The sequence below is a fragment of the Lipophrys pholis genome (assembly GCF_963383615.2).
Source record: "Lipophrys pholis genome assembly, contig: SCAFFOLD_36, whole genome shotgun sequence".
NCBI classification, from domain to species: domain Eukaryota; kingdom Metazoa; phylum Chordata; class Actinopteri; order Blenniiformes; family Blenniidae; genus Lipophrys; species Lipophrys pholis.
In genome coordinates this window covers 101,028-127,500 of record NW_028292098.1, presented here as the reverse complement: position 1 = coordinate 127,500, position 26,473 = coordinate 101,028, and the positions used below count along the sequence as shown (strand labels likewise).

The 26,473-nt window shown below is 42.9% G+C and overlaps 1 protein-coding gene across 20 annotated transcripts in view; it reads right to left on the bottom strand.

Annotated features, from left to right (window-relative positions):
* Positions 1-26,473, bottom strand: part of LOC308128180 (NACHT, LRR and PYD domains-containing protein 3-like) — a 182,330-nt gene that overhangs the window by 115,752 nt on the left and 40,105 nt on the right. For 10 of the 20 annotated variants that reach the window (XM_080493880.1, XM_080493885.1, XM_080493866.1 and 7 more), the window contains 4 exons: positions 7,790-7,972; positions 2,346-2,513; positions 1,899-2,081; positions 1-58 (listed from right to left, as the gene is read on the bottom strand). The exon at positions 1-58 is cut by the window's left edge and continues 125 nt beyond it. In XM_080493880.1, the coding sequence (XP_080350006.1) occupies positions 1-58; positions 1,899-2,081; positions 2,346-2,513; positions 7,790-7,972 (592 nt within the window). Of the gene's footprint in view, positions 59-1,898; positions 2,082-2,345; positions 2,514-7,789; positions 7,973-13,613; positions 13,788-13,867; positions 15,672-16,149; positions 16,358-16,669; positions 16,749-16,824; positions 16,927-18,762; positions 18,883-19,883; positions 20,273-20,872; positions 21,027-26,473 lie in introns of those variants that run through there. The other 10 variants (XM_080493867.1, XM_080493869.1, XM_080493886.1 and 7 more) reach the window with 7 other exon arrangements.

The following is a 26,473-nucleotide window of genomic DNA, read 5'->3' as shown; positions in this document are numbered from 1 at the left end:
CTTCAGAGCTGAGGCCACAGAAGAACAGCTGATCTCTGACAACCTGCAGTCCTCCAACCTGAATAAAGAGAGAAAGAAGTGAGATTAGAGGACAAAGTTTGATGTTGAAGTCATTGAGACTGAAGAAGGTTCAGACTGGAAGAGTTTAGAAATGTAAAGTCCAAACAGCTGAAGCCACCAGGAGGAGAAGAGTCTCATCAACATGCTGATCACTAACATGCTGCAGAGCTCAGTCCATCTCTGTCCTCCAACATCTGGATCACAACACACACACACACACACACACACACACACACACACACACACACACACACACACACACACACACACACACACACAGTTATTCAGATATTGTGTTTTTATTCTTTCCTAAATATTTTAAACTCCAAAAGTTTTTCATTAATGTTGTTCAAGTGTGAATATTTCATTCCAAACTCTTCTATACTGAACTCCAAACCTTTCAACATTTGTTTCCTGAATATTTTATAACTTTGGTGTAAATCTGAGTGTAGCTGTTGGTAAAATAACGGGTTAAACATAGAAATATACAACATAGAACCTAAATCAATGTGTGAATCTGCCTGGTGATGTTTTAATGTGTTCTGTTATTTTCATTAGTTCCTGTTGCTGTCTGTTGTTGTGATTGGTTAGACTGAAGAAAAGGGGGCGGGGTTAATGCTGTGCACCTGCAGACCACAGAGACATAGTCTGAGTACTAACAGTGAAACAATAGATCAGTTCTATTGGAGATGGACTTTATCACCCTGGAAGTCAGAGCAAGAGGCAGAAGAGCTGATTTGGACTTTTGATAAGTTTCACTGGAAGATTGTTGAATTAGGAGACAAAAGGACGTCTGAAGTCTCTGGTAGCACGACTGTAAGTAATGTAAATTTAAGTGATAGTTATTCTATAGTAGAAAAGTGTTTAGAGTTTTTATGATAGTTAAAAGGTTAAAGTATTGCATTTTTAATTATTTTAGATGTTTGTTTGGTTCTTTAGTTTGGTATAAAGTTCTTTCTAAAAATAGTTGTTGAACTCCATAGTTCATTTAAAAAAGCCTTTAATTTGTAGTGTGTGTTTTACTGTAAATAAATATGTGTTTGCTCTATAAACAAAACCATATTTGTCTGGGTCTGGTCCTTTAAGTAACTGTGTGAATATTTCTCATGGGTTTATAATAAGAAGGCTCATTTGAGTGTCGCCCCCTACTGGTAAACCTTGGTGGTCTCTACCTGCTAAGGAACCCGACCACCCCAGCCTTTAAGTCAAAGCTCCTCTAATTCAATTCAGAGCAATAATACTTTAGAGAGCGGGGCTGCTCCAGGAGCTGAAATGAGCAGCTGATCATATTTAGAAGAGCCTGATCAGACTGATCCTTGTTGTCCAGCTCTTCTTCTTAAGAAGGTTGGAGCCCCGAGGAAGTGAAAGAAGAAGGAGCTTCTTATTGTCACTGATGTGATCTTTGTTCTTTTGGAGCTGAATTGATGTGACAGCAAACAGAAGCAGTGTCCAGTGGGAGGACAAGTCAACAGCCAAGGTTACTGGACATCAAGCCAACAAGTCCAGAGTTTGAGAGTGAGGGAGAGTTTGGAGCTCCAGCTGGGAGATCAGTGACTCTTCATCCAGGAGAGATCAGCCTGCTTTGAAAGCTGAAGGTCAACATGGAGCGTGTCAGAGGTTGACAGTGAATTCTCCACTGCAGCACCTTGCTTCTTCTACCAAGCTTTGAAATGTGGAGCTCCACACGGCTCTGCCACAGTCACAGGACTAAAGCCCAGAGAAGAAGTCTCAGTTTCTCATGGAGATCCTCAGTGTGGATCATCTCATATCAGCCTGATGTCTGACCTTTAGTGTCAACACAACTTTCACTGCACACAAACTCAAACATGGAGTCTGACCTCAGAGTCTCCAGACTACAGAGTGGACTCTCCAGAAAACCACACAGCTGCTCAACTCCTGAATCCTGCAGCGGGTTCTCACTCAGGTCCAGATGTTTCAGATGTTTCAGGAGGGAGGGGTTGGACTTCAGAGCTGAGGCCACAGAAGAACAGCTGATCTCTGACAACCTGCAGCCCCACAACCTGAATAAAGAGAGAAAGAAGTGAGATTAGAGGACAAAGTTTGATGTTGAAGTCATTGAGACTGAAGAAGGTTCAGACTGGAAGAGTTTAGAAATGTAAAGTCCAAACAGCTGAAGCCACCAGGAGGAGAAGAGTCTCATCAACATGCTGATCACTAACATGCTGCAGAGCTCAGTCCATCTCTGTCCTCCAACATCTGGATCCTCCTAAACTCCTCTCAGTGGTTTGACTTCAACACATTCTAACTTCAGACAGTGAACTGACCTCAGAGTCTCCAGGTTACAGTTTGGACTCTCCAGTCCAGCACACAGAACCTTCACTGATGAATCCTTCAGCTGGTTCCTACTCAGGTCCAGATGTTTGAGATGGGAGGAGTCAGACTTCAGAGTCGAGGAGATCACTCCACAGTCGGAGAGTTTACATGAAGAAAGGCTGTAATGAGACACAGAGAGGACAGGACGTTGTTATGAGGACTTTGTTGGACCTCAGAGCTTCAGATCGTCTTCTCTGGGTTTGACTTTGGCTTCATGTGGACGTGAAGGAGAGGACATGGAGGTCCACATGTTTTGTTCATGTCTTCAGTTCCAGATGTTGAAGTGACGCTGTGGAGTGGAGCTGGACGTCCTGCTACTTCTTTCTATTCATTACAGAGTGTTTGGTTGGAGAGACGGGGACAGTGGAGACAATCATTCTTCTGAGAGACACAATTCATTCATTCATTCATGGTTTAGTTTGTGAGAACTGTGGGAGCAGAGACATTGTCCTGGAGTTTGTTCAATCTTCTTTGGTTCTAGTTTTGTACTTCACTTTGATTTGAGTCTTTTTTGTCAGGAAATTGTCCAGTTTGGAAAGACAAAGGTTCCAGATGTGTGTCAGTAGTTTGGAGATAAACTCAATCACCCTCTTTACTGGTTTCATCTCCATTTAGTCTCAATCTGAAGATTTGGTTTTACATTTGATAATAATTTCTATGATTTCTTCCTTACTAATGAAATGTCTCTGGGTCTTTCTCTTTACACTCTTTAATAGATTCCAGGTGTCTTTAATAGGATTCTTCTTGTTTTCATATATTTCACTGTATTTATTTTCATTATGTTTATTTTTTAAATGATCACAGTAGTAGTTAACCTAATGTCATATTTCACATATGTATTAGCCACTTATTTACTTTGTGAATAATATGAATTTAGGTGTTTGCTATTCCACATTAAAAAAAAAAGGTATAGAGTTTTTTAGAAAGGTAAAAGGTTTAGGTTAGGGGTTCTCAATAGACGGCCCGCAGGCTGCATGCGGCCCTCAAGGAGCCACCGGTCTGGCCGGCGCCGGCCCATGAGCTGAACATCAAGGTGGAATAAAGAGAGATTTGTGGGGGAAATGTGCTGCTCTAACTAGTTTGGACCTCATCCCACACCGTAGTCGGAGCCGGGGTCTGTGTGTGTCTGACGTCATTACGTCAACGCTGCTCTGCTCGGACGTCCTCGGATTTCAATTTCACGACCCGCGAAGTAAAGTCAAGATTAAACAAAGAACCAACCTGAGCTGCAGCGTGAAAAAGCTTCAGTTGATCTGTGACAGGTTAGTTTATATTACCCACCCATACCAGCTCCAGTTGATCTGTGACTGGTTAGTTTATATTACCAACCCATACCAGCTCCAGTTGATCTGTGACTGAGCTGAACTGGTTAGTTTATATAACCGACCCATACTTGACCTGCAGCAGACCGGAGCTGTGTGACGTTGAGTATTGTAGTTTTCTTTCATTAATCTGTCAGGAATGAGGAGAACCAGGAGGATTTGTTCTATTCAGGTGTGTATTTTGCTGTGAGAGACGTGTCCAGCTGCCAGGACACACCGAGCAGCAGAGGACATGAGAATCACCGTCTCAGGTGCATCTGGTGGAGGCGCTGGGTAAGTCAGGTCAGCAACTGAGTTTAAAAACATGTGACTCCACCCCCCCATGACTCCACCCCCCCAGTTCTTCCCCCAGCAGCTACTGAACAGTTGACACACTCCAGAGCGCTCAGCATTCAGAGAAACTCCATGGAGTTGATCAGAGAGGAGGATGCTGCAGGGAGCGAATGCTGTCACTCTGTAGAACACATCAACACACATGACTACTAATCCACATGCTCAGTTACTAACTTCACCAGTACAGGTGGTTCTTGATAAAAGATGTTCCAGGAATATGAGGAACGTCAGGCCCATTCCAGAACTACCTTCAGATGCATTAGGTCACATAAAGAATGTCAGGAATGTGGCAGGAATGATGGGAATGATCTTGGTAACTGTCTGATAATACTGCGACTAGAAGGGTGGAGGATTGAGTGGAGGAGTGTTCTTCACCTCTGATCTCTGACTTAAAGAAACAGAATGAGAAACAGACTTTCTGATGCAACAAACATCAGAGGAATTTCCTCATCCCATCACTTTTCTCACTGATTGGTCAGTCAATTCATTCATTTGGTTTATTTGGCTTCTAACTGGTGTATTAGAACATAAAATACAACAATAGTACTAATAAGTTCATTTATATAGCAGTTGTTATACTTCGAATGCAACAAAGCACAATTAAAAACAATAAATGATGAAATGAGAAGAGAAAGAAAAGCAGCAGTGAAAAAACAATTATGGAATTTAAAAAGTAAGAAAGTGTAAATCTCTCCTGTGTTTCTGTCTCAGTGTGTAAATAATTACATTGTTGGTTTTACTCTTCTTTTTTTCAAAGGGCTTTTTATATGTGACCCTCAACATAACTTTAGAAAAGCCCAGTTTAAATTATTACTACAACCACCTTGAGTACTATTACTCACAATAATTATGATAATAACCAGAACAATAATAGAAATGAAAGTTGCAGGCAGCTATGGTCAGGACCTCGCCCCCCGGCCCGTCGGGGTCGGCCCAATCACAGCCTCCGGCCCTTTAAGTGTTCTTCACCTGGAAACCACACAGGTTCCTCCCCAGGTGTCCCTGACCTGGAACCTGGTCTTATCTCACAAAGAGCATGTCATCTCCTCCTCCTGCTCCTGCTCCTGCTCCTCCTCCTCCTCCTCCTCCTCCTCCTCCTCCTCCAGTGATAAAAGAACCTTTAAATTCAATGTCTATAATGAAATTCTCTATATTTTTCCATCAGTTCCTGAAAATGAAGTCAGTTTTACTGAAACTTCTGGTGAAAATCCACTGAAATGTCAAAACAAAGTGTCTAAATCCTTTAAAGCTCCTGGCTTGGTGGGACCAGATTGGACCTCTTGGTGGGTTCTGGTCCACGGGCCTTATGTCCTCTGCTGTTATGTGAAAGTCAAACTTAAGGACTGGTGACGTCACACTCCTCCTCCACCCTGTGCTGGAGGCTCCGCCCCTCTGCAGGGATCTTTGGGATCATTATGTTACATTACTGCATGGAAGTGAAGCCAGAGTGTTTTATGAAGTAATCATGGAACCTGATTGGAACTAACTTCACTTCCAGGTCTTGTATGGCGTTCTGACCGCAGGCTGAGGTCTGCATGAGGCAGCAGGGGGCGCTCCGCTATGAGACGCATCATTAATAGAACTTCTTTCTAATGAAGCCAGACTTTTGCTTCATCAGTAACGACTAAACAAACCACATACTACTGGAAAGGAAAGCTTGGATTTGGAGCCATAAAATGATCCTTTTAACGGCTTCATGTGAAAGAAAAGTAGAATCAGAGTGTTTCTGTAGGTTGTCATTGTCCCTCATCACGGTGTGTTAACAGTTAGATATGTGTCTGTGCACAGTGACGTGTCTGCTCAGTACAGGGTGGAGCTCTTACCGCTCCACACCTCACAGGTTCTACTGGAGTCACAAGAAGTTGGAGGCACATGGAGCGGTGACGTCAGCGTGAACAGGGCCGCTCGGAGGGGCCTGGAGGCTACAATGACGTCATTCAGCCGCACGGAGCCGTACAGAGCTCGCCGACACGTCAAGAATAAAACAGGCTTTATGGATCAGTGGTGCCACCTGCTGGAATCCTGGACTCACCGTGAGTACAATTCTTTTGAAGGTGTGGAAAAAATTAAAGTTAAAGCCTTGGGCTGCTGTTTCTAGAGCGACAGACACAGAACTAATTCATAGAGCTACACAGAAAAGAATCCTCAATGAACATACCTCTCTCCCTCGTCACAGTTGCATGTTTACAAACTCTTCACAAGAGGGCAGTGTTGCACCACAAGTCTGTGTGTGTGTGTGTGTGTGTGTGTGTGTGTGTGTGTGTGTGTGTGTGTGTGTGTGTGTGTGTGTGTGTGTGTGTGTGTGTGTGTGTGTGTGTGTGTGTGTGTGTGTGTGTGTGTGTGTGTGTGTGTGTGTGTTCCGTCTGCAGCCAGCAGCCCTGAGAGAGAATCAGCACTGCTGATGTGGACATCAAGAAGAAATGATTGTTAAAGGAGAACCGTTTCAAATAAAGACAAAGTGTCGCGTCATTCATAGCACAAAACCTTTAAACTGGAGGAGGAGGCGGAGTCTGTGTTTAAAACTTTGACGGCAAATAAAAACAGAACCGCTCCACCACTGAAAGTGATATTGGGGATTATTGAGGAGGAGAGTCTCCTCTGTCATTTAATAGGTTTCTGAAGTCCATAGATATTCGTGCTCAGAGTAGCTAGTGTTTGAAAATCTTATTTTGAAAGGCAAATTGTGGCCTTCCTGTCAGATTTAGGACACGGGTCCCAGCGTGTGAATTGTCGGGCTCGATGAAACGAACAATTGACTATTGGTTTGATCTTTCTACGACATTACTACGGGCTGTGGTCGCTGTTTTGGTTTCTCTAGGAGGCGCTAGAGAGTACATTTTGGCTCTCTGGGGGTTAATGAGCGTGCCAAAATTGGTGAGTTTTTGAGCATGTTTAGGGTTTTTTTATACAGGTTTTGATTTTTTTTTTACAAAAAACTAATAAGAAACATTCCAAATACAACAGGGTCCTGGCCTCCAGGTCCAGGCCTCCTTTGGAGGTCCTGGCCTCCAGGTCCAGGCCTCCTCTGGAGGTCCTGGTCTTTCTGCTCGGTCCCTCATAATGGTGACTTCAGCTCAAACATCTGCAATTAAAAAAAGATTTTACTGCCAGAGTGCAGAATACCCGCGGATGTTCCAGCCCTTGGTTTGGCATGCTGCTCTGATTTTGATTTTTAGTTTAAAAGGCTCAAACAGAGTTGTACTTTTCAGGCGAAAGCAGTAGTGTGTTACTCTAAAAGGCCAGCAGAGGGCGCAAGGCGATTGAAGGAGCCTAAAAGCTGCACAGAGGCAGCAGCATATTAAATCCTGCAGCCGAGCCAAACCCCAGCTCAAGTGGTCTGCCTCTTTGTTTCCTATTACAGGATGGAATCACACCCCTACATGACACACACTGGGTCAGGGGGGCAACAATGGCAGAGTGAGGGAGAGTTTGGAGCTCCAGCTGGGAGATCAGTGACTCTTCATCCAGGAGAGATCAGCCTGCTTTGAAAGCTGAAGCTCAACATGAAGCGTGTCAGAGGTTGACGGAGAATTCTCCACTGCAGCACCTTGCTTCTTCTACCAAGCTTTGAAATGTGGAGCTCCACACGGCTCTGCCACAGTCACAGGACTAAAGCCCAGAGAAGAAGTCTCAGTTTCTCATGGAGATCCTCAGTGTGGATCATCTCATATCAGCCTGATGTCTGACCTTTAGTGTCAACACAACTTTCACTGCACACAAACTCAAACATGGAGTCTGACCTCAGAGTCTCCAGACTACAGAGTGGACTCTCCAGAAAACCACACAGCTGCTCAACTCCTGAATCCTGCAGATGGTTCCTACTCAGGTCCAGATTTTTCAGATGTTTCAGGAGGGAGGGGTTGGACTTCAGAGCTGAGGCCACAGAAGAACAGCTGATCTCTGACAACCAGCAGCCCCTCAACCTGAATAAAGAGAGAAAGAAGTGAGATTAGAGGACAAAGTTTGATGTTGAAGTCATTGAGACTGAAGAAGGTTCAGACTGGAAGAGTTTAGAAATGTAAAGTCCAAACAGCTGAAGCCACCAGGAGGAGAAGAGTCTCATCAACATGCTGATCACTAACATGCTGCAGAGCTCAGTCCATCTCTGTCCTCCAACATCTGGATCACAACACACACACACACACACACACACACACACACACACACACACACACACACACACACACACACACACACACACACACACACACAGTTATTGTGTTTTTATTCTTTCCTAAATATTTTATACTCTAAAAGTTTATCTTTAATGTTGAACAAGTGTGAATATTTCATTCCAAACTCTTCTATACTGAACTCCAAACCTTTCAACATTTGTTTCCTGAATATTTTATAACTTTGGGGTATATCTCAGTGTAGCTGTTGGTAAAATAAAGGCTTAAACATAGAACTATACAACATAGAACTAGAGTTGTCACGATACCAACATTCTGGTATCGATATCGATACCACCATGTAGTTCGATACGTTTCCAAATAAACAGAGAACACAAAAAATGTCATTAGATACAGCCTGTCTTAAGTACGACCAATGTCTTTAAATGGTTTGTCACTATGCAGTAATCTTTGACAACCTGCAGCCCCTCAACCTGAATAAAGAGAGAAAGTTTCCAGATGTGTGTCAGTAGTTTGGAGATAAACTCAATCACCCTCTTTACTGGTTTCATCTCCATTTAGTCTCAAACTGAAGATTTGGTTTTACATTTGATAATAATTTCTATGATTTCTTCCTTACTAATGAAATGTCTCTGGGTCTTTCTCTTTACACTCTTTAATAGATTCCATGTGTCTTTAATAGGATTCTGCTTTTCTTACATTTCACCACTTTTATTCATATTTATTTAAATCATTTCTTAGTTGTAGTTAACTTATTTTTGTATTTCACATATTTATGTGCCACTTCTTTAGTTTAGTGTTTTATAGATTCTCTGTATCATGTATTTTTCCTTTTGACAGAATCTTTTAATCCTTCTTTGATCAATAGAAGATCTTTGTTATTCTTTTCTTTGTTTAACATTTCTTCCTAATTCTGCATTTCTTACAGCTTTATTCACATTGTTGTCTAGATATTCTGATTCCCAGTCACTTGTAATAAATAGCTCTTTTCCACCAGCTCCTACTCAGCCTTACTCCACTTGACCCTACTGGCCTTGCCTCTACTCCACTCAGCCTCACTTGTTTTCCATTACAATAGAACGACCACGGCGTGGGCGGAGTCATCGGAGCTTTCTCCGTCATGCACAAGTAATCACCCCGATGTGATGCTTCACTGTCCGGTGTTTCGGTTTCACTGGTGCTCCTGTTAACTGGTGACTTCTGCCACAAGCTGTTAGTAGCTACTGATGTTAAAATAAGAAAAACAAACCATACGATACTTTAAATTCTAATAGAAATGTGGTTAAACAGCGTTCACCAGGACAGCTGCAGACTTTGGTCCTTTTTTGTTTTTTATTGTGTTCAGGTTTAAAAAATGGTGGGTGAATGAGCAGCCTGCCGTCTTCTCGTCTTCGCTCGCTTGGAACCTCAGTGTACTACGGTGTACCATGAAAGTACCTGGTAGCAGGGACCATCATGTAGTGGGAAAGTGTCAAAAGTGAGTAGAGTCAAGAGGAGTAAGGCTGAGGAGGTGGAGCAGCACCTTAACCTATTTAAGGTGCTGCTCTGGTGAGGACAGGTAACTTGTTTAGAACGTATTCAGGAGCAACACTGATCAGGTCCAATCAGCAGTTTTTCCTTTGGACGTGTCAAAGTATTTATTTGATATCCACAGTCCAATTGTTGATTCCTGTCCTCAATGACTCGCCCAATACTGAGTTCCTCTACCACAATAAAAGTTTCCTCCTACTGCCACTCTCCCTGGCCCGGTTCACAAACTGTGTCTGCACACCTGGCATCCATTAGGTGGAGGCTTTAGAACCTCCACCTTGCCCTAGCTCTGTACTCTGGACTGTCTGTATTACAATCTGTTGTCCTGATTGTTTTGTAAACAGTTGATGTTGTTGGGAACACTGGTTGTACATCAGGCAATTTGACTGTTGATGATGATGAGTAACAGTGATATGACCACTTTATTCAGTAATGAGTAATCTAACGCGTTACTATTTCCAAACCAGTAATCAGATTAAAGTTACTTCTCCAAGTCACCATGCATTACTATTATTATTGTAGCATTATTATTGTAGCCTTACTATTGTAGCATTACTATTGTAGTGTTACTATTGTAGTGTTACTATTGTAGTGTTATTACTGTAGATTTACTATTGTAGTGTTACTACTGTAAAGTTACTACTGTAGCATTACCACTGTAGCGTTACTAATGTAGCGTTACTAATGTAGCGTTACTAATGTAGTGTTAATATTGTAGCGTTACTGTGGTAACATGACTATTGTAGCATTACTTTTGTAGCATTATTATTGTAGCATTACTATTGTAGCATTAGTATTGTGGTATTACTATTGTAGCATTACCATTGGAGCGTTACTATTGTTGTATTACTATTGTAGCATTACTATTGTAGCATTACCATTGGTATATCTATTTTAGCATTACTATTGTAGCATTACTATTGTAGCATTACTATTGTGGCATTACTATTGTGGCATTACTATTGTGGCATTACTATTGTGGCATTAGTATTGTAGCATTACTATTGTAGCATTACTATTGTGGCATTAGTATTGTAGCATTAGTATTGTAGCATTACTATTGTAGCATTAGTATTGTAGCATTAGTATTGTAGCATTACTATTGTGGCATTACTATTGTAGCATTACTATTGTAGCATTACTATTGTAGCATTAGTATTGTAGCATTACTATTGTAGCATTACTATTGTGGCATTACTATTGTAGCATTACTATTGTAGCATTACTATTGTAGCGGTACTACTGTAGCATTACTACTGTAGCATTACTACTGTAGCATTACTATTGTAGCATAACTATTGTAGCATTAGTATTGTAGCATAACTATTGTAGTGTTACTATTGTAGCATTACTATTGTAGCATAACTATTGTAGCATTACCATTGGTATATAACTATTTTAGCATTAGTATTGTAGCATTAGTATTGTAGCATTACTTTTGTGGCATTACTATTGTAGCATTACTATTGTAGCATTACCATTGGTATATCTATTTTAGCATTACTATTGTGGCATTACTATTGTGGCATTACTATTGTGGCATTACTATTGTGGCATTAGTATTGTAGCATTACTATTGTGGCATTACTATTGTGGCATTAGTATTGTAGCATTACTATTGTAGCATTAGTATTGTAGCATTAGTATTGTAGCATTAGTATTGTAGCATTACTATTGTGGCATTAGTATTGTAGCATTACTATTGTGGCATTACTATTGTGGCATTACTATTGTAGCATTACTATTGTAGCATTACTATTGTGGCGTCCAGCAGGATGAGTTTCTTCTCTACAAAGACTCTTCATTATTAAACAGAAGCGGCTGCTCGTTCTCTCCTCCAAACTAAAGGACTCTTCAACACCCCTCTGGATGGAGCCTCCAGAGAACTGCTCTACATTGACATAGTTCAGGCTCCTGCATGCTCCCTTTTTCAACCCAGAAGAACAAAAAGAAAGTTCAGCAGTGACGTCAGCCAGATGCTGAAAAAAAAGCTTTTTCTGCAGGACAGGTCATACTCCGATAAGAAGCTGCTGAACTCTCAGGCCACGCCCCCTCACAACAGACCACGCCCCCCGCAGCAGGCCACGCCCCCTCGCAGCAGCCTCACGTCTGTGATGCGGCTTATAAACTTTCAAACTGCACAGTTTATTTCCTGCCTCCAGGGCTTTCAGAAATACATTCCTCTGAACTGTTTCAGCAATAAAAGAGAGTTGTTGGTCCGGTTTTAACTGCAGGAGCTGACAGCTGTTCGTGATGCGTTCAGGTGCATCATGTAAGCCTGCACTCCAACATTTTAACGAGCTGTGGCGCTCGTACAGTAGCGATGTTTCGAGCTAAATATGATTAAAATATGACTGATAGTCATGAGCATACTGGAACACGCATGAGCAGCACACGGCAGAGCAGAAGTTTCAGCAGAGCAGCTCCCACATGGTTCAGCCAGGGAGGTTGGAAAAGCCAAAACTAATTTCTTCGACCAGAAGAAGCTGGAAGAAGGAAATTAGGTCATTTTGTTCAGCAGGACCTGAACTGCTGAACTTTCATCTTGTTCTTATGGAGGATGAAGAGGCCTTTACAGACACACACAGAGCATGTAGTCTGACCTGACCCGCCCCCTTCTCCACTCTCAGCCAATCACAGAGCAACTCGATCTAACGGTGCGTTCAGGTGACACAAAATAATTGGAACCAAGAAATGTCAACACTAAACTATATCATTGCTACAAGAACTGCAGAGATGTTGAACTCTTTTTGTATTTTTTTCTTTTTCATCAATCAATCGATCAATGAAAGACTTTATTTGTCCCCGAGGGGGGTAATTAAAAGGTTGAATAGCGCAGAGTGCAAATATATAATTATATAAATAGATAAATAGATAAACAGATAAATAGATAAATAGATAAATAGATAAATAGATAAATAGATAAATAGTGCAACAACAGACTACAACTACATCACCACGTAAATAACTAGCTGCAATAGTAACAATCTGATAATAAAAGAGTGAGTCAGATATAAATACAACAAAGAATGAAGGTCAAAGGTTAAATATGTATCAGCAGGTGCAGGAGGCAGTGGTCAGCAGAGCTTTTGGCAAAACCGGTTGTAATTTCTATGTTCAGAGGATGGGGTGTTGTCGGCAGCTGTTAATAAATCTGTAATCTAACTTAGTTACATTTAAAAAATAGTAATCAATAAAATAACTAGTAATCAGTAATTAGATTACTTTTTCAAGGTAACTGTGTCAACACTGATTAGTATTGATCAAAGAGTCATGGATCATGAACAAAAAATGGAATCTGATGTGCATCAGAAAACCTCGGGGCACCACCTGTTTAACAGGAAATGATGCCAATTTATATCAGTCTCATCAAGATAGACTAAACTATTAATTTAGAATTTAATTAATACTTAAATTAAAAACAATTAACACAATTAATCATAGAAGATGTAGAATTTCAGTGTTTCTGACATAGAAGAGGTCGACATTTCATTCACTCTTGCCTCTGCTCTCTCATCCTCCTCTCTTTCCTTGGTGGATCCTCAGCCTCCTAAGTGATGATATTTTCATCCAGCCACAGGAGCACACCTGAAGTGAGTGTCCTGCTGCTGCTGTGCTTGTCTCATGTGTGGTGTTCTTGCTCGTAGTCGTGTCGGTGTCAGAGTCTGAGGCAGAACTCTGTGACATGGAGCATCACAAACACAGTGAGTGGAGGAAGTAAAGCTGCTGCTCTCCACCTGAACTTACACTGGGAACTTTACTTTGTAGTTTTACTTCCTGATTAATAGAGGAGGAAATATCAAGAGGCTGCAGTGTTCTACTGAGATGTTTTACTGATGTTCTAGAGATGTGAGCAGGAGAACAGAGAGTGGTGGATATTAATGATCAATAATGTCAGAACCTGAGAGCTTCCAGTTTACAGTGAGGACTCTCCAGTCCAGCCGACAGCCGCTTCACTCCTGAATCCTGCAGGTTGTTGTCACTCAGGTCCAGATGTGTCAGACTGGAGGACTGTGAGCTGAGGACTGAGGACAGAGCTCCACAGCTTCTCTCTGACAGACCACATCTGCTCAACCTGAAGAAGAAGCAACAATGAAAACCAGTTCAATGTTTGTCATGGACTCAGTTCTACATATTTGTTCATGACCCACGTACACAGCTTTGTTGGAGGCTTTGACCACTGGCAGCAGCTTCAGAAGAGCCTCCTCTGAAGCAGAGTATTTCCTCAGGTCAAACTCCTTCAGATCTTCTTCTGATGACAGTAAGATGAAGACCAGAGCTGACCACTGAGCAGGAGACAGTCTATCAGTGGAGAGACGTCCTGATCTCAGGGACTGTTGGATCTCCTCCACCAGAGAACCATCGTTCAGTTCATTCAGACAGTGGAACAGATTGATGCTTCTCTCTGCAGACAGATTCTCACTCAGCTTCTCCTTGATGTACTGGACTGTTTTCTGATTGGTCTGTGAGCTACTTCCTGTCTGTGTCAGCAGACCTCGGAGGAGACTCTGATTGGTCTGCAGTGAAAGACCCAGGAGGAAGCGGAGGAACAAGTCCAGGTGTCCATTTGGACTCTTCAAGGCCTCGTCCACTGCTATCTGATGGAGATGGTGGAGATTAACTTTCTTCTTCAACACTTTTGACCTCCGGGAGGTTTGTTGTTGTTCATCCAGGAGGTTGATTCCAGAGCTGATGAAGGTCTGATGGACATGAAGAGCAGCCAGAAACTCCTGAAGGCTCAGATGGATGAAGCAGAAGACCTTGTCCTGGTACAGGCCTTGCTCCTCTTTAAAGACCTGTGTGAACATTCCAGAGTACAGTGAGGCTGCTCTGGGATCCAGGCCAGACTCTGTCAGGTCGGAGTCATAGAAGATCAGATTTCCTTTCTGCAGCTCATCAAAAGCCAGTTTTCCCAGAGACTCCACCATCTCCCTGCTCTCTGGACTCCAGTGTGGATCTGTGGCAGCTCCTCCATCATACTTGACCTTCTTGACTTTGGCCTGGACCACCAGGTGGTGGATGTACATCTGGGTCATGGTCTTGGGCAGCTCTCCTCCCTCTCTGCTCTTCAACACCTCCTCCAGAACTGTAGCAGTGATCCAGCAGAAGACTGGGATGTGGCACATGATGTGGAGGCTTCGTGAGGTCTTGATGTGGGAGATGATCCTGCTGGCCTGCTGCTCCTCTCTGAACCTCCTCCTGAAGTACTCCTCCTTCTGTGGGTCAGTGAACCCTCGGACCTCCGTCACCATGCCGACACAGTCAGGAGGGATGTGATTGGCTGCTGCAGGTCGTGTGGTGATCCAGAGGCGAGCAGAGGGAAGCAGGTTCCCCCTGATGAGGTTTGTCAGCAGCACATCCACTGAGGTGGACTCTGTAACATCAGTCAGGATCTCAGGGTGCTGGAAGTCCAGAGGGAGTCGACACTCATCCAGACCGTCAAAGATGAAGACCACCTGGAGGTCTTCAAAGCTGCAGAGTCCTGCTTCTTTGGTTGGAGTGAAGAAGTGATGAACAAGTCCCACCAAGCTGAACTTCTTCTCCTTCAGCACATTCAGCTCTCTGAAGGTGAATGGAAATGTGAAGTGGACGTCCTGGTTGCTTTGGTCTTCAGCCCAGTCCAGAGTGAACTTCTGTGTCAGGACTGTTTTCCCAATGCCAGCCACTCCCTTTGTCAGCACTGTTCTGATTGGTGGAGATCTTCCAGGTGAGGCTTTAAAGAGGTCTCCTGGTCTGATGCTGCTTTCTGCTCTGGCTGTTCTCCTGGATGCTGTTTCAATCTGTCTGACCTCATGTTCCTCATTGACCTCTGCAGTCCCTCCCTCTGTGATGTGGAGCTCTGTGTAGATCTGCTTCAGGAGGGTGGACTCTCCTGCTTTAGAGAGCCCCTCAAACACAACCTGGAACCTCTCCTTCAGGGCACATTTCACCTTCTGTTGGCAGACTCCAGCAGAAGTTCCTGAAAAGAAGAAAGCAGGAATGAGTTGAGTGTGTTTGACATTGAATGTGAAGATGACAGTGTGTTAGTGGAGATGTTTCTCCTCAATCAGATCCAAAGACTCTTACAGGGTACTCCAGCAGAGTTAGAGTTAATAAAACCATGTCCTTGAGACCTACGCCAGGTCACTAAAGAATTTCTCTGAAACCTAACAAGTGCTGGTGGAACCCAGAGGAAAGCAGTAGTGAACCAGGGTGTCTGCTACGTCGGCCTATCAGCTGAGCTGCTGTGCTGGGTGGCATATCCAGATGAAGAGAGGGATGACCCTGGGATGAAGACTGAGTATTCAGAGCTAATCTCCTCGCCTGCCAGCTTAAACAGACACCGGGAAGATTGTCCTCTGTCTGTTTAACCACAGTGGGGGCTCGGGATCCGGACCCTTTAAATGGAGAGCTGGTAAAATATCATTCTGGGTTTGACAGAGATCAAATCCTCTTACTGCTCCACAGACGCTCAGCCAGCTCCTCCTGCTTCAGCCTCCTCAGGAAGTCCAGGGTGATCCTCAGAAATGACTCTCTGCTGCTCCTCTGCTCTTCATCCTCATCCTCCCACTCACTCTCTGAGCATGCTGGGTAATCTGGACTCAGGAGCTTCTTCATCTTCTTCAGCTCCTTCTTCATGAAAGTCACCATGTTGTCCTCCAGCAGCTGGAACAGAGAAACATCTGGAGTTGACTTTGAGCTGAAACTGAAGCCAGATTGAGATGTGAGTGTAAATCCAGTGCAGAGAGCAGGATGGACAACATGTGAAGCCAAATCACACTTCATGTGGGATCTCCAGCAGAAGCAGCTTCAAGCATCAGTGAAGCCTGGAAGCTGGATGAAGGTTGGACTGTTTCACTTTGGACCTGAATGGATCTAATAAGCTGAGTGTCTGTTTCATGTTTCAGCTGGAAGTCACAGCAGCTTCTTCTGTGTCATGATGTGACAGTAAAGTGTTGAATGGAGACGTGTTCTCACCATAAATGTGGAGTCCAGATGTCTTTGATGCTGAGGGGCGGAGCCACCAGGGAGAAGCTGGGAGCTCTGCTGGCTCACGCTGCAGAAACATGTTGACTTTGTTAAAGCTGCTGTGTGGTGTGATGAGGAATCCTGAGACAAACACTGATTCTCACCCCTCATCACCACTTCCTGCTCCACATTTAAAGTGTAAGGGTTGGTCCTTAGAGCAGTCACTCTTCATGGACACACAGCTGGATGGAAACCCAGAGTCAGAGCTAAAAACAAACACAACATCAGGAACAGACTGACTGGAACAATGGAAGATACATGGAAGAACTGAGACTTTGATTCTCTAAGTCAGACTTTGTGAAAATACTGTGAGGATATTTAATAGTTATAAACTGTAGTTCCACATTTGAAGTTACTCTACCAGAAAAACAATCTTCAAAATGTACTTCCCATAAAACATCTCCCTTCTGCAGAGAGAATAAACCAAAACACCAAAACAAGACCATCAACACTCATTTGGACTCATTTCCAACCTGCAGTTTCCCAAATCGATCCACCAAAGTTGATGTTTACAAACCAAACATCAAACTGTGTTGATGTTTCCTAACTGACATCATCTTGGGAAATCTGCCACAAGGGTTTCTGGGATATCAAAGATGGCGTCGCAGAAGCTGAAGCAAAATGATGAAGATTGGACCGATTCAGCCCAAAATAAAAGACTGGACTTTCTCAGAGAAAGAGGATTAGAACCTCCAGAATATTCTTAAATGTTGTGAAACTGATCATTAATCAGCAAGAGGTCAACACACTGGTATGTTCCTTTAAATTTAAATGCTGGAATGATGTGTTTGTGTGAGTGTCATGATGAATTCCATTCAGAAAGGTATTAATGTATCAGAGATCAACATCAACAACTGAAACTAGATCCTACATGTTTCATGTTTCCCAAATGGATTCTGGTAGAATAACTTTAAAGTTAAAAATCCTTCAGTTCAAATCTTTTCCATCCCCCCCATCCCCCTCTCCTCTGGTGTTCCTCAGGGCTCTGTACTTTGTCCCACCTTCTTCATTGTCCATCTCCTCTACTTGTCCATATTTCTCATAAATACATGATGAAGTTTCTTTGCTATGCAGACGACACTCAGCTCTACGTCTCCACCAAACCAACTTCACCCTCCCACCCACCTCCATCAGTGACTATCTACAGGACATCAAGTCCTGGTTCTTCTTCAAATTGATCAAACTCAGCAGTGATAAAGAAGTTCTCCTCATATGATTCAGGTCCATTAAAGGTCCTAGTTTGTCCTCCATCATGGACAGCTCCTCTGGTTCCCCTCCAGTCAGGGTGAGGAGTCTGGGTGTCTTCCTCGACAGCACTCTGTTATTTCCAACCCACATCGATAGAATGACTGAGTCAGCATATTTCCACCCTGGTAACATCAAGCACTGTTGCTCCTCCCTCTCACCCAGCAGCATCTCCACACTGCTCCACACCCTGGTCACCTCCATCTGTTTCCTTCTCTCTGCTCTCCCTCTCAAATCCTCCAGAAACTCCATCTGCTGTCAAATTATTCTGTATGAATCATCTTCAGAACACCTTCCATCCTTCACATGACACTGCTTCTCCAGAAACTCCACTGACTTCAGTTCAACAGCTTCACTTCACAATTCTTTTCCAGACATTCAAGTTCCTGATGAAGCTCCTCCCTCTGTACCTCATTGATCTCCTCTGTCCCTCACCCTCCTCCTTCACGTCTCACCAACGTCCACAGTACTTCTCTGACCTCCTCTCTCAGCCTCACTGACCTCCAGCCTGGATGAACATCAGGAGGTCCAGAGCCTTCAGCCAGCAACTCTGGAACTTCTTCTCAACCAACATCCAAATCATCCAATCACTGACAACTTTCAAATCTTGTCTTCAAACTTTGAAACCAGCAGATTCATCATCAAAATAGGACCTTTGAAAGAGTGTAGGATCAGACTTTGCTGCTCAGTTTGCAGTTTGGACTCTTGTACTAAAATACTGGAAATGAATCTTAGAGTGAGCACAACTTCTCTCACTCTGGTTTTGAGGAAAGAAAAGAAAAGAAAGAGTTTCTTACTTTGTGTCTGAAGGTCCAGGTTCAGCACTGAAGAGTGGTGGAAGATGTTTGGACCGGTCACTCTTCATAGACAAGCTGCTGGATACTGAAGACCCTGCTGTGTGTCTGAGCTTCTCACTTCTACACACACACACACACACACACACACACACACACACACACACACACACACACACACACACACACACACACACACACACACACACACACACACACACACACACACACACACACACACACACACACACACACACAGTCTAAATATTGTATTAGATCACCAGATCACACTTGGTTCTCATCATTTCATTTCCTGTTTTCAACAAAAGAACTTTAATGTTATTTTCTTCTGGAAAAGTTTTCAGGAATTGATCAGTAAAAATATGTTTGATGAAAGAACTTCAATAAGCTTCATGTCATTTCCAATCTGCCTTTTGTTTCAAAGTTTCTGGAAAAGTAGAAGCATCTGATCTGGACTCTGACTTTTCCCACAATAATCTGTATTCTGAATTTCACCTCTTACAGATTAAACTTGGATTAGAAAGGCCCAGTCAGTCACCAGATCTCAATCCAATAGAACCTGAATTTCTCCTCTTACAGATTAAACTTGGATTAGAAAGGCCCACAAAGCAACATCAAGGGAGCGGCTCTGCGGTGAAGCCTGGAAGAGCATTAAAATAGAGGAAACCCAGCGAGCGCCTGATGACGTCATGAGTTCACAACTTCAGCCAGTCATTGCCTGCAAAGGCTTTTCAACAAGTGTGAGAGATGAAGGATTGATTCTCTCTTATTTCATTGGTTCAGGGACTTTTGAGCCTCTGACATGAAGGGATTGTGTTCAAATCCTTTAGTTCCTCACATTGTTATGGGATGTTTTAGCTGAAGCCACTGAATTAAAGCTGAAGTCTGGAGGGTTTCATTTCTATTTCCTGTGGTAATATACAGAACAAAATGAGACAAACTTTGTCTCTGGACAAATCTTTGTGGACCAAACTGTAAGTTAGTGATGTGGGACGTTTGGACTTCAGTGTCATGTGGAGACGTCCACTTCCTTTAAACTCCCTGTTGGAAAGGTGACACTGCTCTGACCTTGGATCAGGTTAAGAGGAGTTAGAAACTCTGACCTGAAAGACAACACATGATCTTCTAGTCTTTGTCCTTTCCACTGCTTGTCCTTGTGTCTTTCATGATCACATTGGGACTGATCATGGGGACGGTGGAATGTCTCTGCACCTCATGTCCTTTACTGCAGCTCTTTTTCTGCTGCCTGTTGAAATCACTTCAGCTCACTTTGGATGACTTGAAATCACTGAGCCTTGAGACGAGTCAATACAGCAGAGCCACTTTTACTACATTTCATCTTTCTATGGAGTTTACATTTAGTGTCCATTCTTCTGTTTGCTGTTTGACTGAATGCAGGAGGGGGGGACGTCTCTTACCTGTCCACACACTCTGGTGGGTCTTCTTCATCCACGTCCCACATGTTGAGTCAGACAGAGAGAAACACACCAACCTGCTCAACACACACACACACACACACACACACACACACACACACACACACACACACACACACACACACACACACACACACACACACACACACACACACGCCGAGACAAAACAGAGAAAGAAGAAAAACATGAAGCATAAATAATGAACAAACAGAGGAAATAAGATGAGAGAAGAAAATATAGAAACATGAAAAATACAACAATCAATAGGATTAATGTCAGTTGGAGGTTTCAGGGAAAACATGAAGCGTCTGGATGATAAATAATGAGATGATTGAGTCGTGTGTGTGTGTGTGTGTGTGTGTGTGTGTGTGAGTGTGTGTGTGTGTTTGAATGTTTTAGACTAACGCAAACATGAGCCAATCAGAGTGAAGGAGGGCTGAAGCCCCGCCCACTGCTGAATGTTTTCAGAGTTTCTCCCTGGAGAAGAAAAGAAGTGAAGAAAGGAGTTAAATGGAGGATGAAATGTTTGTCCAACAGGTGAAGAAGAAGAAAGCAGCTGTCAGAGGTTTGTGATGGTGTGAATGAAAGAGAAAAAGAAAAGTTAGAAAGTCTTTTGCTCCGTTGTGGAAGCTTCTAAAGAGCTGACAGATTCTCACCTGAACTCTCTTCTCTTCTTCTTACAGACACTTTTCCACGTGTGAGGAAACTTGTGGAGAGAAGAAGCTGCTCTTCGTCCGTCTTTGTCTGTCTCAGTCTGTCTCTGATGTCTAACAACCTCGACGTTCTCTGTCCTCCTCTGACACACCTAGAGGAGGAAGCAGCATGTGGGGCCCAGTGGGGGAGTTGTTTTCACATAAATCACGTGTTTCCTCCGTTCTACTCAGGAAGAGCAGAAATGTTTCAGAGGGGAAGTGATGAAATATGAGCTCCTCTAGGCACAGAAATCACCATTATAAGAACACAAGAATGTGTCTCATTCAAACACAATCATCAATATAAACGGTACAAACCACAAACTGTTTAAATTACTTGAAATATGTGGTTTGATGAAAACAAGACAATATTGTTAAACTATTGTAAAAACATTTGAATCTGACGTGGCTGTCACAAATACACACCAGTCATGAGAACATAGCCTCTGTGATTTAGAGTCCAAGACGCCTGCAGATAACAGAATGTTGATTCTGAGAGTCTGAGAGTCTGAGAGTCTGAGAGTCTGAGAGAGTCCAGAGTCTGAGAGTCTGAGAGTCTGAGAATCCAGAGTCCAGAGTCTGAGATTCTCAGAGACTCAGAGACTCAGAGTCTCAGAGTCTCAGAGTCTCAGAGTCTCAGAGTCCAGAGTCCAGAGTCCAGAGTCTGAGAGTCTGAGAGTCTGAGAGTCTGAGAGTCTGAGAATCCAGAGTCCAGAGTCCAGAGTCCGAGAGTCCGAGAGTCTGAGAGTCCAGCATCTGAGAGTCTTGAGGGAATTATTTCATGGTGATTTCAAACTAACACAGAATGTTACACTTGAGCTGATTGGACCTTCCTGGTGGATTAACCAGAGTCCTGGACCAGGAATCAGGATCTTCTCTTATGGACGTAACTTCAGCGTAACTCTGAGTTTCTGTACTGCCACGCTGGTTCACTTCTTACCTGGTAACTCACTGTGGGAACTTTCTGAACCTCTAACCTGCTCCGGAGCAGGTTATGTTCTGGATCAGAGACCAAAGAGCATTGAAGCTCCGCCTCCTGACCAATCAGATCTCTTGGATAATGACCAGCCCATTCTAGAAGATTGAGAGGTTCACAGATTGTGAGAGAAGAGAAAGACTTTTTAGAGATAGAGGCAATCTTTTAGACAGGATTTAGAGTTCTTTTGTTCTTTGACTTTCTGTTTTGGCTAAATCAATGAGTTGTTGGTTCCACAGCGGTGTCTGGCATCCATTGACTCCACCTTACCCCACCTGAAACCTAACCCAGTCTGTGACTGTGTGAGTGGGTGGGGAGGTAAGGAGGCAATCTGGAGAACCTCATAGAATCACAGAGGAACTCTCATTGCGTTGAAGAGAGCACTTCTTGGAAAACAGAAGGATTATTTAGAGTCATTGATGACTTTGTTATTGTTTGGGTTGAACTCCCTCAGAGCGACTGGCTGGATGAGAATTAAGATGAGAGAAGGAAACCTCACGGCCACAGTAATTCATCCCCTCGTCTCTGTCTGGAGGTTTCACTTAATATTTGATGTTTTATAGAACAACCTTGTGTTTCAGTTCTCATTCAAATTAACAAACTAGATTCCCATGAGAGAGAGAGAGAGAGCACATGGGGTCGGGGTGGGAGGGGCTTTTATTGGAAACATGCTGCTGTTGCACAAAAGCAGCGCGCCCACACACTTCCTGTGAGCTCTTGTCTAGAGACACGCCACTTCCTCATCCTCGTTCCGCAAATAAAGAACACACACACACACACACACACACACAAAGAAAGAGCATACATACACATAAATAAACAGCGTACAAACATACACACAAAAAACTCATCCACAAATACACACAAGCAAAGAGCACAGTAAGATTTCATTGTGACTTGTGAAATGGAGGAGGAGCGGGGGAGGGGAGGGGAGGGTGTGTGTGTTCTTCTTCTCTGCTCCAGTCGGGAGTCGACAGTAGAACAGTGACACTGTAGGATAGGAGTGGTATTACACGTCCAGGCTGTAGAGTTTACCTGCAGACTGTTGCACGTCTTTCATTGTTTCTATTCCTTTTTGCTATTTTTCATGTGATTCATTCATTCATTTAATCTGATTTGATTCTTGGTTGTTTTATTTCCTCTTTTTATTTGATCTACTTCCCTTTTGTTTCCTCTTTGGGCCGCTCCTGTCTTGGCTGTTTTCCACTTTCAGTCATTTTAGACATTCTGACTCTCCCGACCTTAGAAATTGTGTCTCTTTTTAGAACTTTTTAGGCATTTTAAACATTTTCTGACATTTATTTGACTCAATTGCTTTTTCCAGTGAATCATTCAGTACAGCTGTTTAAACGGTTTTGATTTGCTTGTTTGCTTGAGTTTTATTTCTTCATTTGTCGGTGTTTTGGGTGTTTAAACGTCTTATTCTTAGTCCTTTCAGCCATTTAGTCTCTTTTATGAATCTTGTCTTACAGTCCAGACACAGGACCCACAGACAGACACATTCACTTCCTCTTATTAACACACAGAAAGTAGGACTCCAGCCTCAGTGAACTGCTTCCCAGTGGTTTTTCTCAGTGGACACATCAGGGTGGCGGGGACTTAAACACATCAGGGAACACAGTGTGGATGTGACTGCTGTGTTTCTGAATTCCCCTCCCTAATTCCAACACAATAAGGTTCAGAACCTGAGCAGAGAGAGAAAGGTAAGAACCCTGTAAGGGAGATCGATCTGGCAAGTCCTGCAGGAGCCATACGACAGTCGGACTGGACTGGACTTTCTTGGAGGCTCATTAGAGCGATGAGGATGTAAACATTTAGTATAATAGTATAAAAGCTGTTTCTGATCTTCCCGTCTCTAATTACAACAGTGATCAATGAAAAGTTCTGCAAGGGAGATCAGAGTAGATAAACCCTGATAGTAGCAACCTGTTGTGTTTTACCCGCTGGGTTCTGCTTCTCAGTGGGTTGGGGGATTAAAAGTACGTGTGGAAAAAGGCAACGATACTTAAAAGCATGTGTGGAGTAATGCAGTATTACTAAGAATCTAATTCACCTTGAACCTTTGAATCTGTAAAGAATATTTTCCTTGCTTCCCCGGTGATGAGCAGTTTCAGAGGGATGAATGAAGACAGACAGTGACTTGATGCAAAGGGTGTTTCTTCAAAGCTGCAGCAGGAATTCCATTCTCCATGAACATGTGGACACATCATTGTCTCACCTCCTGCTCCTTACTTAAAGCTCTTCTCTCCTCATCTCCTCTCCCCAAGGTCTGGGTTCGGTGTCAGCCAAACATTTAGAAACAGTAGGATAGACACCACAGCAGCTCCTCTAGAGTCACCAGAGTCCACTAATCACTGATAGAGTGACCCCAGGCTGACAATAGAGCATCATATAGGGCAGAGGGCACACAGGAGTGAGAGGAGACCAGGACCCATCTGTGCATTCCACAGATAAGATCACACAAGGATGGCTCTGTATTAATAAGTCAGAAACCTTAAGAGGCCTTAAGATATTCCATATCAGCCCTGTGAGAAGAAAAAACTTCTTCCTCCAAATAAAGTGTCAGACTTTATATTAAAGCTCCATGTAACACTTCTGGAGTCATTACAGTGCCTAAATCAGTACTAGGGTCAGTGCTAGGTTCGACTACTGGAGCAGTAATGAGTACCACATACTTCAAAGACCACAGTCCAGAGAATAATTTTAATTTTTGCCGGCTTAAGTTTATAAAATTAAAACAGAAACAGTTGACATGTAATTAACAGACAGTTGACATACAATGAACAAGTTCCAATTCCCTTTTTTTTTTTTTTGGAGGAATAGCCCTTTAGGCTTTGAGATAATAGTTACACTTGGATTAGGTTATTTAAATTTAAGGTTTGTCTTTCCACTTTTTTTATTCGAGTTAACTCATGGTTTAGTTTTAGTTAATTTCTTTAGTTCCAAAATTCTAATTCCAGTTGATTAAGGTTATTTTCAATTATTAACCATTTCAGCTTTGCACAGAAATCACAACCATAGTTCATTTAACACCATTTTGCATTTCATGTATGGTTGAAAAAAGTAAAAAAAATAGGAAAATCACAACTCAAACTAATTCAGCAAACGACTGAACAATCAAATGTCTCTTTTCCTTCATGCATGAATCCTGTGTTTCCCAGAGCTGCAGGTTGCAGAGGAGTGTGGAGAAATAGCAGTTTTTGATGAACCCACAGAACCTCCAGTAAAAGGGGGTTTGCGTTTCAGGACTCACACAGTTCAATGGTTCCTCAGGAGGCTCGCCATCGGGTTTCCTGAACCTGGAGTCCAAATTCTGACCGAATGTCAGAATTTTCCTGGTCCAACCTTAAAAGGCCTGGTGTATGAACGTGATAATATGCTTAGGTAACTTATATCTCACATTACATGGCTTTAAATTGAAGTAAAAGTCCGTAAAAGTTCCAGCTTATTTGAACTTAATAAGTTCCAATTTACCCTTTGATCCACTAAAGTAACATAAAACTGCAGAATTCTGCTACAATGTTCTCCATGTCCATAAAACAAAATAAATAAATGAAGAAAATATCCTTAATATGAAAATAAGTTTGTTTTTCACAATCACCAAGTCCCGTCCAGCAGTGTGTGTAACCATGCACAACCACACTTTCTGCCGGTGGCTGGCTCAAGTACTCCTCGACTCTACGTTGTGTTTTATTATTTAATGAGACGGGAGGCTGGAACCGTCTTTGTGTCGACGTTTATTGCCTGGATATGAAACAAGAATTGCTGGTCAGGTTCACGGCTCGCTATGGACGTTGACACACAGCACGCTCGTGCACGCCTCCGGTGAACTGACCATGCTGATATTATGCCACACAATGCCACACAAATAATAATGAACATATGTACCTGGATATGAAACAAGTGCTGGTCAGGTTCACGGCTCGCTATGGACGTTTACACGCAGCACGCTACAACAGAAATATACATTCATTACCGGAGGCTAACAAGCTAGCCCACAGAGTGAATTAAACACAGATACACATTTAAACTAGTGAGACACACATCAAACACATGAAAAGCAACACTCCGGTAAAATACAATACACACACGATTACATAATGAACAAGAATGAACATGAATATAAAGTATTTCTACGCTGTACTGTGCGCAACAACCCACCTCGTGCACGCCTCCGGTGAACTGACAATGCTGGCCTCTTGGCAGCAGCATATACCTACAATTCCTAAGGGAGGCGCTATAGAGACATTTAAATAATTTCTGAACCCAATTCATAACAAGTGGAATTAAATAACACATAACCCTTGTTACATTAGCAGCAGCAGCAGCGGTGGAGGATGGACGTGAACAGAGGGAGAGAGCAGTGAGAGAGAGGAAGAGTGGAATGAGGAGGGTGAAGGAGAATCAGATGAAGAGGAAGATGATGTGGAGCAGGAAGAGAAGGTAAAGAAAGAAAAGAGGCCAAGAGAGAAGAAAGCAGTTCCACCTAGGACCAGACATCTCAGGTCACATCAGGTTGATTCCCCATGTGAAGCTGCTTTTAGCCTCCACATCTGGGTGGAGTGGGGAGTTTGTCAGAACCACTAGAT